The 17,414-nt window shown below is 36.0% G+C and overlaps 1 protein-coding gene across 2 annotated transcripts in view; it reads right to left on the bottom strand.

The window, feature by feature from the left end:
- The window catches only part of WDR35 (WD repeat domain 35), a 78,039-nt gene that overhangs the window by 35,161 nt on the left and 25,464 nt on the right, over positions 1-17,414 (bottom strand). Inside the window, exons 11-15 of one of the 2 annotated variants that reach the window (XM_034952656.3) lie at positions 13,732-13,764; positions 11,993-12,053; positions 5,618-5,762; positions 3,339-3,408; positions 105-158 (exon numbers count right to left, since the gene is read on the bottom strand). In XM_034952656.3, coding sequence (XP_034808547.1) covers positions 105-158; positions 3,339-3,408; positions 5,618-5,762; positions 11,993-12,053; positions 13,732-13,764 — 363 coding nt within the window. The remainder of the gene's footprint in view (positions 1-104; positions 159-3,338; positions 3,409-5,617; positions 5,763-11,992; positions 12,054-13,731; positions 13,765-17,414) is intronic. The other variant, XM_003827005.6, reaches the window with a different exon arrangement.

Genomic DNA, 17,414 nt, shown 5'->3' with positions numbered 1-17,414 from the left:
CCCAAGTAACTGTGATTACAGACATGGGGCACACACCTGGCTCCTACCATATTTTTATAATTTAAACAATTATTATTCATAAAATAAGTTTTTGCAAAACTTACCACAATCAATATCTTATCTGATGCAGTTATGGCACAAATTGGATCCCTTGTGCCCTAAAATAAATTAATCAATCATTACTATTCAACAAACATTTATTGAATAACTAACCTGGTACAACGTAGTATGCAATTCACTAAGCAGTCAATATTTCTTAACTTAACCAACATTTATTTACTGCTGAGCACCTACTATGTGCCAACCACTGAACTAAGCACTAGAGATACTCAGATGAAATCTTTATCTTCAGAGATTACTGAAAAGTCTATTGAGGAAGACAGTGAACTAAACACCTCATTGCAGGACAGTATGATAAAAGAAGAGGCAGAAACAGAGGTTATGACAGCGCAGAGAAAGGAGTACCTAACTTACACCAAGACAGGCAAAAACCTGAGCTCAGGCCTAAAAGAGAAACAGACAGCAGAAGGGCCAGCACATACTAAATTGAGGAAATGTAAGAAGGCATTGCACTGCAACAACCTGGACAAGTCTCTAGGGCATTACGCTTAGTGAAAAAGCCAATCTCAAAAGGTGACATACTATATGATTCTATTCATAAAACATTCTCAAAGTAACAAAACTATAGAGATGGAGAACATATTAATGATTGCCAGGGGACAAGAATACTTGGGAGGCTGAGGCACGAGAATCACTTGAACCCAGGAGGCAGAGGCTGCAGTGAGCCGAGATCACACCACTGCACTCCAGCCTGGGCAACAGTGCAAGACTCTGTCTCAAAAAAAAAAAAAAAAGAAAGAAAATGAAATGAAGAAAAAAGAGATAAGATCCCTTATGGTGATAAAACTAGATAAACCTACACACACACACCTATTAGCACATGTAAAAACAACTGAAAACTGAATAAGCTCATAGTCTAGTTACAGTACTGCGCCAATGTCAGTTTCCTGGTTTTAATACTCTACTACACTTACATAAGATGACACCACTGAAGAAAGCTGAGTGAAGGGACTCTTTTTGCAATTTTCTATTAGCCTACAATTATTTCCAGGTAAAATGTTTTTTAATAAAAAATTTTAAAAACCAGCATGATACATTCAGGAAATTTCAAGTTGTTTGCCACAGCTGGTATCTGAGGAATAAACTGGGAAGTGGGCCAGGGAGGAGGAGTAGTTGTGGCTATTTATACTTTATTCTGAAAAATATGGGAACTTACAGAAAGCTTGTAATTGGGGAGGGGAGGAACTATATGTAACATGATTAGATTTATATTTTAGAAAGGCTGCAGTGGCCAGAAGTATAATAAATGGATTGGCATAGTGGGGATGGGGAAAATTGAAAGTAGAGAGACGATTCTGTACTGTTCGATATGGTAGCCACTAACCTGATGTCACCATTTAAATGTAAACTTCAATTAATGACAGTGAAATACAATTTAAAATTCAGTTCTTCAGTTGAACTAGCCATATTTTAAGTACTCGATAGCCACATATGGCTAATGGCTACTGCACTGGAGAACAAAGATATACAGTATTTCCATTATCACAAGAAGTTCCATTGGGCAGTGCTGGATGGAAATTATTGCAGTGACCTAGGCAGAAACTAATGGTAGACCAAACTGATACAGAGATGGAAAGGGGAAAGCCAATTTGAGGGAAATTTAGGAAACAGAATCCAGAGGACTTGGTGATTTATTAGACGTGGAAAGCAAGAGAAAATGAGTTCTCGTGATTCTTGCAAAGATAGTGAAGCCAACCACTGATATATAGAATATATATGCAGAAATGCTGAGTTCAGCCTCAGGTAGATTAAACTTGGGGGGCTTTTGAGCTGCTCAATTTCTTGCTATCCAGATGGCAAGAAATATGTTATTCAGAAATTGAAAAAACTCAACATTGGAAATATACATATTAGAGTCGTTGGCATATGATTAAAGGGGTGGATTTCATTAAGAACACTAAGAAGAGTGTATTCACAGGTTTTTTTTAAAAAGGTAGATGGCTTAGGGCTAGACATTAGGGAATATCACAATAAGTGATGCATAGATGAACCCTTGACAAAGAAGACTCAGAAAGAAAAGCCAGAGATAAAACCAGGAGTGTAGTTTCATGAAAGCCAAGAAGAAAAAAGTAGTCATTAAAAATATTAAATGTAATGTGTAGATCAAATAATATAAAGACAGAAAAAGACCTATCAGACTTGGCAATTCAAAGTCTTCTGGAAACCAGAATGCAATGAAGTGCAGATGGAATGAACAGTAGGGGAAAGATGAATACAGAATAGTCTTTCAAGAAACTCAGCTATGAAAGGAGGAAGAGAGAAGGTAATAGCTGGAAGAAAATACGTGGTTGACAATGGAAACTTCTGTTGTTTTTAAGATGGCATCTATTTTAATTTATGTGAGGGTACAGGAGAAAAGCTGGTTGATGATGAATCAATTTCCCAAAAGTTCCCTATTAAAGCGACTGTTTCTTATTCACCAGTAGATTCCCAGCACCTACTCCAATGTCTCACACTTAATAGACATTCAAAAAATACTTAATTGAAAAAAATGGATGGATATGTAGATGACTAGATGAACTCTTGCATATTCTAGTAGATACATCACTAGATCTGCTGTCAAAAAATTAAGCTTGCACCCTTGCTTTGTTACTTAATCATTTTATGATCCTGAGTAAATCAGTGAACTTCTCTATCAGTTTTCTAACCTGTAAGAGAGGAGATGACATGCTGATTGACTTACAGAGTTTTGAGCATCAGATAAGAAATGAGACAACAGTTTTATAAACAATAGGCACTACTTTAAATACTCTGAGAAAATCATTTCAAAAACTATGTACTGAAATAGCAAATTATATTAGTTTGTAAACAGAAGCACATTTTCATAAAGAAACAGTTAACTATATTATCCGCAAAATATATGCACTCACTAATACGCCAGGGATGACAGACCAATCCATGGTCAACTGATAGACAGATAAAGAGATAGACAGATGGGAAGGTGTGAGGAGGAGAGGAGGAGTTATGTTTTCCAACATTTTTAGATAATACGCTTTTCTAAGTAGTATATTAGCTACTTATCACCATCTACCATCTTTATTTTAGTTCAAGAATTTTTAAGATCTAGGAAAAAGTTTACAGAAGAGAATTTTTTTAAAGAATTGCTAAAATAATATCCTATTCACTGGAAACAAATTATTTTTCAGGTTTCAAAATAAAATTATAATATTTCAAATCTACAGATATTAACATTTTCTGGAAAAATTAAAATCACCTACTTGAATGGTTTTACTATAATCAAGCGCACCATCCATTGATCCAGAAGGGGTATCATCAACATGATAAATTCTGCAAAAAAGATCAGAATTTCAAAGAAAGTTTAAGTATAGTTTATACTATTTCATAATCTCTAGAATAAACGATTGGATAACATCAATTAATACTGTTATTTAATATAAAAATTCTGATTATTTTAGAGAGTTCTCAACACAGTTAAATCTTAATGAAGATAAAAATTATCTACCAGGTGCTTACTAGCTATATAAATGATACATTCCTGAAAGCTGTACCAAAAACATATCTGAACATTTCATCATATATTCCCGATGAATTTCATTAAGCCCAGAGAGACATTTTACCTTACTCTCCACCTGAACATCAGTGAAGAGTAACATCTAATTCACTAACTTTCTCTGTTGTTTCTCCATAATTTCTCTTCTATCAATGTGTTTAATAAAAGTAAAATTTAAGTGGATTTAGGAGGTTCTAATTAATGGAACTTCTGCGCTGAAGTAAAGAAGCCTTTCCTACCCTTTCCTGTGTTAGGAAGGGGTATCACTTTTGGACATCCACTGTCTCTCTAGTACCTGTACCTGTATTATTATTTTAAAATAAATTTAAGGGGTACAAAAGTACGGTTCTGTTATATGGATATATTGAGTAGTGGTGATGTCTGGGCTTTTAGTGCAACCATGACCCAAGTAATGTACACTGTACACATTAAGTAATTTCTTATCCCTTATCCCCTACTACCCTCCCACCCTTCTGAGTCTCCAATGTCTATTATTCCACACTCTACGTCCATGTGTACACATTATTTAGCTTCCACTGGTGACCTTTGGCAAATACTTTAAGCTCATGTGTCTGTTTCCTCTCTGCAAAACAAGAATAATGAGCACTGATTAGATTTATGAAAGTGTCTGGCACGTAAGAAGTACCCAATAAATGTTGGCTGTTATCACCATCATCAACTGTACTTTAGAGATGAGGAAACTGAGTTCTAAGGGGAACCTACTCAAAGTTATTCAAACCAGTACACATATCCCAGACAGAAACATAAGGAAATGCTGCCTTCTTGATTTAAACTAATGTCATAATCTCTTTAGCAGCTATAAGACACTCTGGAGAGGCTAGGCTTTTTGCCTCAACTTTGTCCTAAGATCTACCTTCTCCCACAAGATTGCAGGCCTCTGCTTATTATTGCTACCACGGTAACGCCTACCAGCATGAGGACTACCACATACTGGCCAAAGATTCCTTCCAAAGATTCTTTCCATTTGGTCTTCCAGCACCACTTCCAGAACAAAAGATATAACATTTTTCAATCTTTTTTTCCTGCCTCCACATGAATTCGCATAGTCAACATACTTTTACTGAGGATCCATCTCCCGTCTTAGCACATGAGTGAGTCTTAAAGGGAAGGCAAGGGGAGTCTGCTTTAAGATCTCAAGGATGTGAGGGAGGATAATGATTTGAAAAAACACCTAGCATTTCTGTCATGACTGTACCACTCATTTCCACTAACACAGGCCTGTGTCCCCATTAAGAATCCTTAGGTTAAAACATTCAACAAAATGCTTTACTTACAGGCTTAGAGTAACAACAGAAGAGCAGCAAACACAGAGTATCACTAATGGAGACAATATAACTTACAAAACACAGTAAATGCTTCTTCACTTACAGACTTACTGTGCGGAATCCCTCTATCCTGGCTTCTAACCTATCTACTATGTGGCAGAGCCCTTTTCACCCCACTTACTAGAAGTAATTCCAACTCCAGAATCCTTGGAAACCAGGGCAAGAAAAAGAAGCTAAGTCCCCAGTTCACCCCACCTAAAGACTTCTTCCATATGTGTGTCTAAAGGCCTGCCTCTCCTCTGGTCACTGATATTGGAATCACCCCACCCTCTTGGGAAAACCTATACCACTAACGTATAGGAATAAACCCTTAGTTAGATCCTTCTATCTCAAGTGAATAATCATATTTTAGTATAGCATATTAACTCTAATCTGGTGGGGAGGGTAAGTGAGGACAGCCATTTCCTTATAAAAACACAGCTTTCCACTCTTTAACTCTAAGGACTTTATTAAACCATGCTACTTCTCTTTTATTTTAATAAATTTAAACACATAAATTTTAAAGATAATCAAATTAATTGAAAAAACATTTCTACTAATCAAGACACTACAGTTATCAAGCATGACAATTTACAATTACTATGTCTGACTTCAATGTGATATGGTTGAGCTACTAAAAAGTATGTATCAAAAGATATACCTTTCTCTCCCTTCTTTTCGAGACCGTGTGATCTGATTAATTTCCAAAGCTGTGAGCTTCTTTGCCACACGATATTGCCAGGTATAAAATGCTTCTTTCGAGGCTGCTATCACATGGGTTTTGGTCATTGCAACAAACAATGGTACTGTTAAAAATAACATTAAGATAATTTACAGTTACACAGAATTGCAGAATGCTTGTGCTGCAAAGGCCTTTAGTAATCACGGAGTTCAACCCCTCATTTTATAGACAATATACCCCCACATAGTCTCAAAATACCCATACACAGTCTCTGAAATCAGAAAAGAATCAAAAGCTTGTAGCATCATACAAAGATACTAACTCAAAATAAATCAGAGACTCAAATGCAAGAGCTAAAACCATAAACACTTAAAGAAAACTTGGGAATACCTTTATGACCTTTGGTCAGGCAATAATTGGCTTCTTAGATATGACACCAAAAACACAAATGACAAAAGAAAAATTAGATAAATTAGACTCATTAAAATTAAAAACATTTGGGCTTCAAAGGACACTATCAAGAAAGTAAAGACAACCCATAGACTGGGAGAAAATATTTGCAAATCATGTATCTGAAAAGAAATTTTATCTAGAAAATATAAAGAACTCTTACAACTCAATAATAAAGACAAATAGCCCAATTTAAAAGTGAGCAATGGATACAAATAGACATTTCTACAGTGAAGATACACAAATGGCCAATAAGCACATGAAAAAGATGATCAACAACATTAGCCATCGGGAAGTGCAAATCAAAACCACAATGAGATACCACCTCACACCCACTAGGATGGCTAGAATCAAACAGTCAGACAATAACAAGTGTTGGCAAGGTTATGGAGAAATCTGGGAATGTAATATGGTGTGTTCACTTTGGAAAACAGTTCAGCAACCCCTCAAAATGTTAAATACAGAGTTACTATATGCCTCAGCAATTCCACTCCTAGGTATGTACCCAAGAAAAATAAAAACACGTCCACACAAAAACTCATACGCTGATGTTCATAACAACATTATTTATAATGATCAAAAGTAGAAACAACTCAAACAACCATTAATTGAAAAATGAATAAATAAAATCCCACTCCTTCCTCCCATCCCCACTATCAATTACTACCTGGTTCAGAGTCTCACTCTGTCGCCCAGGCTGGAGTGCAGTGGTGCAATCTCAGCTCATTGCAACCTCTGCCTCCCGGGTTCAAGCAATTCTCCTGCCTCAGCCTCCAGAGTAGCTGAAACTACAGGCACACACCACCACGCCCAGCTAATTTTTGTATTTTTAGTAGAGACGGGGTTTCACCATGTTGGCCAGATTGTCTCCATCTCTTGACCTCACCATCTGCCCGCCTCAGCCTCCCAAAGTGCTGGGATTACAGGCATGAGCCACCCCACCTGGCCACATCTTATATTTCTACTCTAATTTAGAAAAGAAAAATCTCCCAAGTCCCTTCCTAAGGAATATATTCTCCTAAGCAAATAATTCTTTTCATCTGCCCATTTCTTAGAGAACATTTAATTGAGCTCCTACTGTATATGCTTTTATGAAGTAGATAGTCTCATCAAATCCATCTTATAGATAAATAAACAGAGGTTTAAAGAAGTAGAACAATTTGCCCGAGGTCACAAAACACAAAATAAACAACATAAAATTAAACACTCATACGAAATACATAAAAGCAAAAAACTCCTTCACAAACAGATTATACTACCTGTTTTCTAAATTCATGAACAATCAAAACACTGTAAAACTTAATTTCTCTATTATAAATACTATGCAATGTAATCATTAATATGGCCGGAATAAAGACATAACGTTACTAGGAGGTACCATTTATAGAGTTCTTGCCAGAGTGCAGACAAAGGACATTTGAGGCAGCAAGAGACTTAGAAACTGAACAAAGAATTAGAAACTAGTCTGATGGTATGATGTTAATTGAGTGGGTTAACAACTCAGGGATTCAAATTCAATAATTTTTATATGCTAAATAACTCAGTCCAACTGAGTAATTTTTTTTTTTAATTCTTTTTTCACTGTAACTGTCAAGATTTTTTCATTCAAAATGTGTACTATTACCAACCTCTGGAGGGAGCTCAAAGCCTTTCTTGGAAGGAGCACTTTGCTGAAAGCCAGGCATGGAGACTGACAGCAAAGCCTCCAGGGTGCACTCCTGCCAGGTCAGGCTGCGCTCTCCTTTCCCTGACCTGGTCTTCACTAAATCTTAAGAATTTGTTAAATATTTAGTAAATTCCACCATGGATACTCTAATGCTGGTAACTATTATGCCCTTAGTGTAATTTGAAGCAAGTTTGCACACCTTAACTGCTTTCTAATAAAATATCATTTTTTCCTAAGTATATAAAAGCATTCTTCCAACCAATGTTTACCTACAATTATAAATTACACTCATGTTCCTTTCTTTTTGATAGATCCTAAATACTCACAAGGGTTTATCATTAGCCTGATTACTTCAAAATTAAAATGTTAGTGGTTCAAGGTAAGAGTCAGACTTCTTGGATTCAAATGACAGGCACTTGTTAATTCTGTGGCCTTGAATAAATTATTTGTTCTCTCAGTTTACTTACTGTAAGTTGAAAATAATAATAATGCCAACCCTACAGAGCTGTTTGAAAGTTTAAGAGAGATAACAATATAAATATAAATACAATATAAATTATAGCATAGCACAGTGCCTGGCATAGAGTAAACGCTTAATAATACTTTTAAAAGACAGTATTTATTGAATGTTTAAAAATATGACAGGCAGTGTTCTAAATATATAACACATATTAACTCACAACTTCCCTATAAGGTAGGCGTTATTGTCCTCATTTAGCAGATAAAGAAACTGAGGCATGTGAATTTGCCCATATCACACAGTTAGAAAGTAGTAGAGGTGGACACAAACCTGGTCAGTCTGGCTCCAGAAACTGCTCTTAACTACTAGAGCAGACTGACCCTCACTAAGGATTAACAAGTATTAGTTAGACATGGTTGCTATTGTTCTTTTCACTTTTATCACCTACATAGGATTTTATAATAAAACCATATATAAATTCTCAGTTACTACAAACAATAGAAATATATCTGAAAAATATGTTCTTTTGAATCAGTAAGGTGGTAATTTCAGCAAATTCATATGGGTAGATAATCCTATCTATACATATTTTGCTAGATCTTTATTAAGATTCATCCCATCTAGACTAAGCTTCTAGGAAAAGCAAAACAAAATTTTAACAGATAGAATGTTTTAGGACAAGAACACAGCCAAGATGAAGGCCCTCCATGCCCTTTTTGACAGTTCAATATCTGAAAAGAAAAAAATTTGAAATATCTAGAAAGGTTATTGGATTTTTTTTTTTTTTTTTTTTTGAGACGGTGTCTTGCTGTGTCACCCAGGCTGGAGAGCTGTGGCACGATCTTTGCTCAGTGCAACCTCTGCCTCCTGGGTTCAAGTGATTCTCCTGCCACAGCCTCCCAAGTAGCTGGGATTACAGGTGCATGCCACCATGTCTGGCTAATTTTCGTATTTTTAGTAGAGATGGGGTTTTGCCATTTTGGCCAGGCTGGTCTTGAACTCCTGACCTCAGGTGATCTACCCACCTCAGCTTCCCAAAGCGCTGGGATTACAGGAGTGAGCCACCATGCCCAGCTTAGAAAAAAAGTTTTTAAGAAAATAATTATGCTTTCATTAACTGAACTTTGTAATGCTAATAGGCAGTCATTACTAGCCAAGCAAGGATGTAAAATAATTTAAAACAATCTTGGAATTCACATATAAATAAAACCTGCTTGTAATATTTTAATGCTAAGGCATGAAATAAATGCCTACATCTGTAATGTTCACCCACTTTCCCATTTATTCATTTCTCAGCCCTTTCAAGTGCTGGTAAATTGAAATTTCACTGAAATGTTTTCATCAAATTAACTTTCTCTGAAATATATGGAAAACCTAGTGCACGTGTTAGATACCATCATTAGAAAGCTGCCCATGTGCTCCCACTAAAATGGCTGCAGCATAGGCAAACTGGTACTTGATGGCCACTTTCCATGCCTTCATTCCTCTGCAAATGCCGTTTTCTTTCCTTGAAATATCACCTAAAGAAATACTTACTTTTCAAAACTCAGCTCAAATGAAACCTTCTCTAAGTAGAAAGATGTCTCTGACGTCCTTATGCACCAATAACCATTTACCTGGCACCTAGAGCAATACCTAGCACGCAGTAGGGAAGCAATAAATCACTGTTCAATGAATTAACTAGGTTTTAATTATTTGTTCAGAAATCCCACAGGAAATGTCATAATTAATTTCTTATTATTCCCAGTGACCAGTACAGTACCTGAAACAGTATATACTCATTGATAGTTTGCTAAATAAATGAATCATCATTTTTTATTTACATGATAGAAAATAAATAATTTCCATGCATTCAATAAACATTTATCATGGGCCAAGGCAGTGTTAGGTCATGGGGATACAGAAGTTAATTAGACGTAGATCTTTAAGAAGTTCAAAGTCTAGTGGGGAAGACAGACAAGAAAATTAGTAACCACAGTGCAGGTTAAGAGGTATTTTGGATGGAAGCACCCCAAAGGTATTATGAGTGCTCAAGAAAAGAACACCAAAAAAGGATACTTAACTCTCATGTGTAGAGTATAAGAGTCCCACAAACTATACTTCTATAATAATCTATAAAGTTATTTTTAAAGTTTCTACAAAAATTATAAAGAGGAAGAGTAGGTGGCAAAACAAAAATAATAAATTCTAGAATAAAGTCTATCACTCATAGACTTTTTTTGTTTTAGCCTCTAGTCCTCATAAACATTTGGCATAGAAACTTTAAAAAAGAAATTTTACAGGATACGTATGAAACAAAAATGTTGAGTCTTTGGCTGTGTTCACTGCAGGCCAATGAAAGAACTGTTTGTTAAAATCTCAGTCAGCAAGACTACAAAAAAAAAAAAGTTTTGAGACTCAAAAATACAAATAGTCATGCTCTCAAGTATTTGCCATTTTATGAAGAAGGATTTACATTTAGCTTTATTTTTTAAAAAAGTCTACTTGTGATAAAAATTACTTTGAGATTAACCCTATCACCATTATGATTCTATGTTAAAACTTTGGATATTAAAAGAAAAAGCATATAATCTGAAGACTGACAAAATTTACCTCTTAAAGACTGTTAATGCTTCTAATAAACAAGAGATATTTATGTGATGAGAGTCTGTTAATAATTTTAAGCTAAGCTTTTTAACAAGGAACACCAATGTGTATATATATGTGTATATAAATATATACACATAAAACATATAAACATGCCTATGTAGCAATGAATGTAAGACATGAAGTTGAAATGTGTCAATATATCTAAGTGAGTAGGTTATCAAGACCCTAAGCCATAGAGTATAAAGTCTTTGAGGTCATTATTTCTCATATTTGCTATTATCACCCAAACACTTAGCAATTTTTTAAACAAACACTTAGCAAAATGCAAACACTCAAAAGGCAACAGGCATTAATACTTAATTGCTTAGGCTAAATGTCCAATATGAAAAAAAAAATGACTAGTTCTCAGGTTCTCAGGAATAATGCAATGGGTTTTTAATTTCTTAGATTTAATAATTTTTGCAATACTCTATCCAATATACTACCATACACATTAAAAGAAAATCATTACTTTTGGAAGTTACAGTGAAATGGCAACAAAATACTTGTCAATGATTTTTAATAATCTACTTAGAATAAGATTTGGAATTTTTAATGGGTTACTTTCATAGTTATTGGGTAGAGGGAATAGTAAATCTAAAGTAACAAAAGTCCTTTGAAAACAAAAAGTCAGGAATTTTTAAAACTGTCCCTATTAATAGACTCATTTCATTAGAAAAATCTGGAAAGGGAAAACTCACTTTTACAAGCAGCTAAAGTGTTTTTATGGAAGAGAGGTATTTACAAGCAGTTTATTAATAATGAAAGTGGTTTAATAGCAAAATTCTTTCTATAATCCTCAGTTTATTACATACTAATCATTACACTGCATACCAATTCCTACACAATTATATTTCCCATTTAAAGCGAATGATGGTACTATAGCAGTTGTGAAATTATAATGGATTTTAGATAGACTAACCTTATAATTTACTGTCTTAACCAGGATACTTTTGAGAGTAAAATGGGATATTAAGAATTCTACCATGGTAACAGATATAAACTGGTACTGGATCTGACAAAGTAGGAAGTATGGTCATCCTCGTTTTAGAAAACACCATTCTAATTAATAATACCAGTGTTAGGTTTTTAAATTAGTGTTACAAATAAAACCTGATTGGAAAAGAAATAAATATTAACATTTCCTTACCAATATCAATGTATTTGGGATCCAAGGGTGTACCAATAGAATTACAAAGAACTAGTACAAACTGTGAACAAATAAAACAAAAAGTATCAGAACTCCTGCTTATGAATAATAAAGGAACTAAGCTTAATATATATCATGCTTATCTCTTTTTCAAGTATTGCTAACTGGGAAATAACTGATGAAACTGTTACATGCAAAAAATAGCAGACAAAAAGAAAGATGATTTACAGCATTAAATATAAAGAAAGATCAGTTAATACTAAACCAAGGCTGCTTTCTCAATGTAATGGAACACTGTGGTTTTTAAGAAGACACAAGAAACACAAGTACTCTGGCTAATTTTCATCATTTATACAAGGGGTCTTCAAAAAGTTTATGGAAAATGTGTATTATGGAAAAAATAAGCATGGATTTAAAAATTGTTTGCACCAAAATAAATGTGCACTAACTTGTTAAAACATGTTTGAACAGGATCTAGTTTGAAGCACTAAGAAGGAGATGGCAGCAGTTTGAAAAAAAGCCCTGTCAAAGAAACATTAATTCTGCTAAAATTGAAGCAAGAAAAAACATCAAATTTATGGTGCAGCTTGGGTGGAAGAATGGTGAAATCATCAATCCTTTATGAAAAGTTTATGGGGACAATGCCCTAAAGAAATCAGCAGTCTACAAAAGGACAACTCACTTTAAGAAGGGACAAGACAAAGTAAAGATGAAACCTGCAACAGCAGACCATCCATGTCAATTAGCAAGGAAAATATGAATCTCATCTTGTTTCTGCCCTAATTGAAGAGGACTAACAATTAACAGCAGAAACAATAGTCAACACCATAGACATCTCAACTGGCTCAGCTCACACAATTCTGACTGAAAAATTTGAGTTAAGCCAACTTTCCACTCAATGGGTGCCAAATCCATTGCACCCAGATCAGCTGCACACAGGAGCAGAGCAGTAAATGGAAATTTCAAACAGGTGGTATCAAGAACCTAAGGCATTTCTTCAAAAATTGCAAAAGGAGATGAAACATGGCTTTACCTGTATGATCCTGAATGCAAAGCACAATCAAAGCAATGGTTACCAAGTGGTGGAAGTGGTCCAGTCAAAGCAAAAGCAGACCGCCAAGAGCAAAGGTCATGGCGACAGTTTTGGGGGATGCTCAAGGCATTTTGCTTGTTGACTTTCTGAAGGGCCAAAGGACAATAATGTCCACTTACTATGAGAATGTCTTGAGAAAGTCAGCCAAAGCTTTAGCAGAAAAATGCCTGGGAAAACTTCACCAGAGTCTCTCCCCACCATGACAATGCTCCTGCTCATTCTATTCATCAAACAAGGGCAATTTTGCAAGAGTTTTGGCGGGAAATCATTAGGCATCCATCCACTTTACAGTCCTGATTTGGCTCCAGACTTCCTTTTGTTTCCTAATCTTAAAAAATCCTTCAAGGGTACCCATTTATCTTTAGTTAATAATGTAAAAAAGACTGCATTGACATGGTTAAATTCCCAGGACCCTCAGTTCTTTAGGGATGGACTAAATATCCGGTATCATTGCTTACAAAAATGTCTTGACCTTGATGGAGCTTATGTTGAAAAATAAAGTTTCTATTTTTATTTTTATCTGTTAATTCCATTTTTCCATGAACCTTCTGAAGTCCCCTCATATTTCTACAGTTTCTGATCAGCTATAACCTCAAAACTCATTTTTATCCTATGATCAGCTATAAGAGCTAATTTCATTTGTTACCATTGCACCAAATGTCTCCATCTCGTTCTCCTCCTTTGAAGCAATATATAAATGACAGGAGAAATTCAGAAAAATTCAGTTAACTCAAAAAAGACATGATTCAACCTAATGAAAATGGCTTATATACAAATAATCATCAATGACCAATATTAGGAAAATAATCAAACATAATGCACATTTTACATCACATTGTTTTAAAGTGATCATTTCATTTTTCTTACCGTTAGTCTCTGTTTCTGTATCTTGTACTAAGAATACTATTCTACTTAGATGTTTTTCCTGACTAGAACAACAATTTCAAATAAAGCAGTTCTTTATGCGCTATTTACAGACTTTTTCTTTTTTCAGCATTCGATTAAAATTTGTTTAATTACTCAAAACATCTCAGGTACCCCATAGATAACATACGTCTACTATTACCCATAACATTTAAAAAAAAATAAAAAGAACTCATTGAATTAATTTCATAAATATAAACCAAATAATAAAAATCATATTTTAAAAAATCATAATTTACTCTTCCACTACTTAAAATAAGCTTATTTACTGCCACAAAATACCACAAATTGTATTTTAAACATATTTTTCATTTTTATCAGTTATACATGCTAGTAGTTCCAAAAATCAAATAGATCCACAAGGCTTCTTACTAAAAAATGGCAGTTCCCCCTAAGTTCCCATTTCCTGCTCCCTTTACCGATGCTTTTGCTATTACCTCCACAAATCTAAGTAACGTGTGCTCCCTTTACCGATGCTTTTGCTATTACCTCCACAAATCTAAGTAACGTGTGCTCCCTTTACCGATGCTTTTGCTATTACCTCCACAAATCTAAGTAACGTGTGCTCCCTTTACCGATGCTTTTGCTATTACCTCCACAAATCTAAGTAACGTGTGCTCCCTTTACCGATGCTTTTGCTATTACCTCCACAAATCTAAGTAACGTGTGCTCCCTTTACCGATGCTTTTGCTATTACCTCCACAAATCTAAGTAACGTGTGCTCCCTTTACCGATGCTTTTGCTATTACCTCCACAAATCTAAGTAACGTGTGCTCCCTTTACCGATGCTTTTGCTATTACCTCCACAAATCTAAGTAACGTGTGCTCCCTTTACCGATGCTTTTGCTATTACCTCCACAAATCTAAGTAACGTGTGCTCCCTTTACCGATGCTTTTGCTATTACCTCCACAAATCTAAGTAACGTGTGCTCCCTTTACCGATGCTTTTGCTATTACCTCCACAAATCTAAGTAACGTGTGCTCCCTTTACCGATGCTTTTGCTATTACCTCCACAAATCTAAGTAACGTGTGCTCCCTTTACCGATGCTTTTGCTATTACCTCCACAAATCTAAGTAACGTGTGCTCCCTTTACCGATGCTTTTGCTATTACCTCCACAAATCTAAGTAACGTGTGCTCCCTTTACCGATGCTTTTGCTATTACCTCCACAAATCTAAGTAACGTGTGCTCCCTTTACCGATGCTTTTGCTATTACCTCCACAAATCTAAGTAACGTGTTTATACGGCTACTTGTTTGATTTCAATTTAGTCCATTAGCTCTTGCCTCCCCACTACAAATGACAAGTCTTTAGCTTTCTTTCATTCCCTTTTCCACCCCACCCCTACCACACAGGGGCACCTTTCCATCCCTCTCTCTATTTTTAATACCATTTTGTCGGATCAGAATTTAGGGTTGAGTATGTTTATTATACTTCAATTAAATGGTGTTTTAAGTTTAAAAAGGGTGATTACATCATTTTGACTATGTAAATGCTATTCACAACTCAGCCGTCAAGTGTATCATGATTTATTGTCTTTTCAAGCACATTCTGCTTTCTCTGTAGTCGATAATTGTATTTTTTCTCTTTGATTAGTCTTCTATGGGCTTATTACTAACACAAATCCCCAATTATCCCTGAATTATGTATATCTTGCTGCAAGGGCTCAAATATGTCAGGTAGTCTATTGTTATCCCCTTAAATTTCTCTTGGAGCCTTCTGACCTCTCATCTGACTCACTGGACACACTGCACCATGGTCAGCTGGTACTCTCTTCCTCACTGGTGTCCACTCTACTGTTTCTTCTGCTTTCTTGGTTTATTCCTCATTTTGTTAGACTATTTCCTAAAGTAACTTCCTAAGATAGGGAAGCTTGGAAGGGAAATTTTTAGTGAGTTACACATCTAAAAATGTCTGTATTCCACCCATTTATTTATTTATTTATTTACTTACTTACTTTGAGACAGAGTCTCACTCTGTCGCCCAGGCTGGAGTGCAGTGGCACATCTCGGCTCACTGCAACCTCTGCCTTCAGGGTTCAAGCGATTCTCCTGCCTCCGCTTCCCAAGTAGCTGGGATTACAGGCACCCGCCACCACACCTGGCTAATTTTTGTATATTTAGTAGAGATAGGGTTTTGCCATGTTGGCCAGGCTGGTCCCAAACTCCTAACCTCAGGTGATCTGCCCACCTCGGCCTCCCAAAGTGCTGGGCTACCCTCATATTTAATTAGTAGTTGTCTTACAGCTATGGAATTCTAGTTGGAAAACTATCCCTGCAAATTTTGAGGCAATTCTCCAAACCATTGCTGTTGACAAGTAGAATGCCACTTATGATCCTTGACGTTATGAAATCTGTTTTTCCTCCCTGAAAGCTTGTAAGATTGTTTTCTCCCCGATGTTCTGAAATTCCACAATGATGTGTCTCGATGTGGAAATGTTTTTATTCACTGAGCTAGGCACTTCCAATCCAGAACGTCAAGGAAAATTTTCTTGAATTTTTTTTTCATACTTACTCCCCTGTATTTTGTATATTTTGCCTGTTCACTCTTTTTTTTTCTTTTTTCTTTCTTTTCTTTTCTTTTTTTTTTTTTTCTTTGGAGACAGAGTCTTACTCTGTCTCCCAGGGTGGAGTGCAGTGGCGTGATCTCGGCCCACCGCAACCTCCGCGTCCTGGGTTCAAGCAATTCTCCTGCCTCAGCCTCCTGAGTAGCTGGGACTACAGGCACATGCTGCCACGCCCGGCTAATTTTTTCTGTTTTAGTAGAGACGGGGTTTCACCGTGTTGCCCAGGCCGGTCTCGAACTCCTGAGCTCAGGTAATCTGCCCACCTCGGCCTCCCAAAGTGGCCTGTTCACTCTTTTCAGAAATATTATTGAAATGCTAAGCTTCCCGGACTGGTCCTCTAATTTTATCTTTTCACCCCTATTTTCCATTTCCTTGTCCTTTTGCTTCACTTTACAAGTGTTTTCCTTCATTTTACCTTCTAATCCTCCAGCCAAAGTTTTCATTATGGTTATCATATTTTTAATTTCCAAAAACTTCCTCTTCTATAGTATCCTTTTCTTATTTTATGGATGTAATATCTCTTAACTCTCTGAAGGTAATATTAATGGTTCTTTCAAAATAATTTTTTTTTTTTGAGACAGAGTCTCACTTTCGCCCAGGTTGGAGTGCAATGGCACGATCCTGGCTCACTGCAACCTCCGCCTCCAGGGTTCAAGCGACTGTCCTGCCTCAGCCTCCCGAGTAGCTGGGATTACAGGCTTGCGCCACCATGCCCAGCTAATTTTGTATATTTAGTAGAGACGGGGTTTCACCAGGTTAGCCAGGCCGATCTCGAACTCCCGACCTCAGGTAATCTGCCCGCCTTGGTCTCTCAAAGTGCTGGGATTACAGGTGTGAGC

Source organism: Pan paniscus, chromosome 12 (assembly GCF_029289425.2).
Source record: "Pan paniscus chromosome 12, NHGRI_mPanPan1-v2.0_pri, whole genome shotgun sequence".
Taxonomy (NCBI): Eukaryota; Metazoa; Chordata; class Mammalia; order Primates; family Hominidae; genus Pan; species Pan paniscus.
The sequence above is the reverse complement of the archived record's forward strand: the minus strand, read 5'-3'. Positions and strand labels throughout refer to the sequence as shown.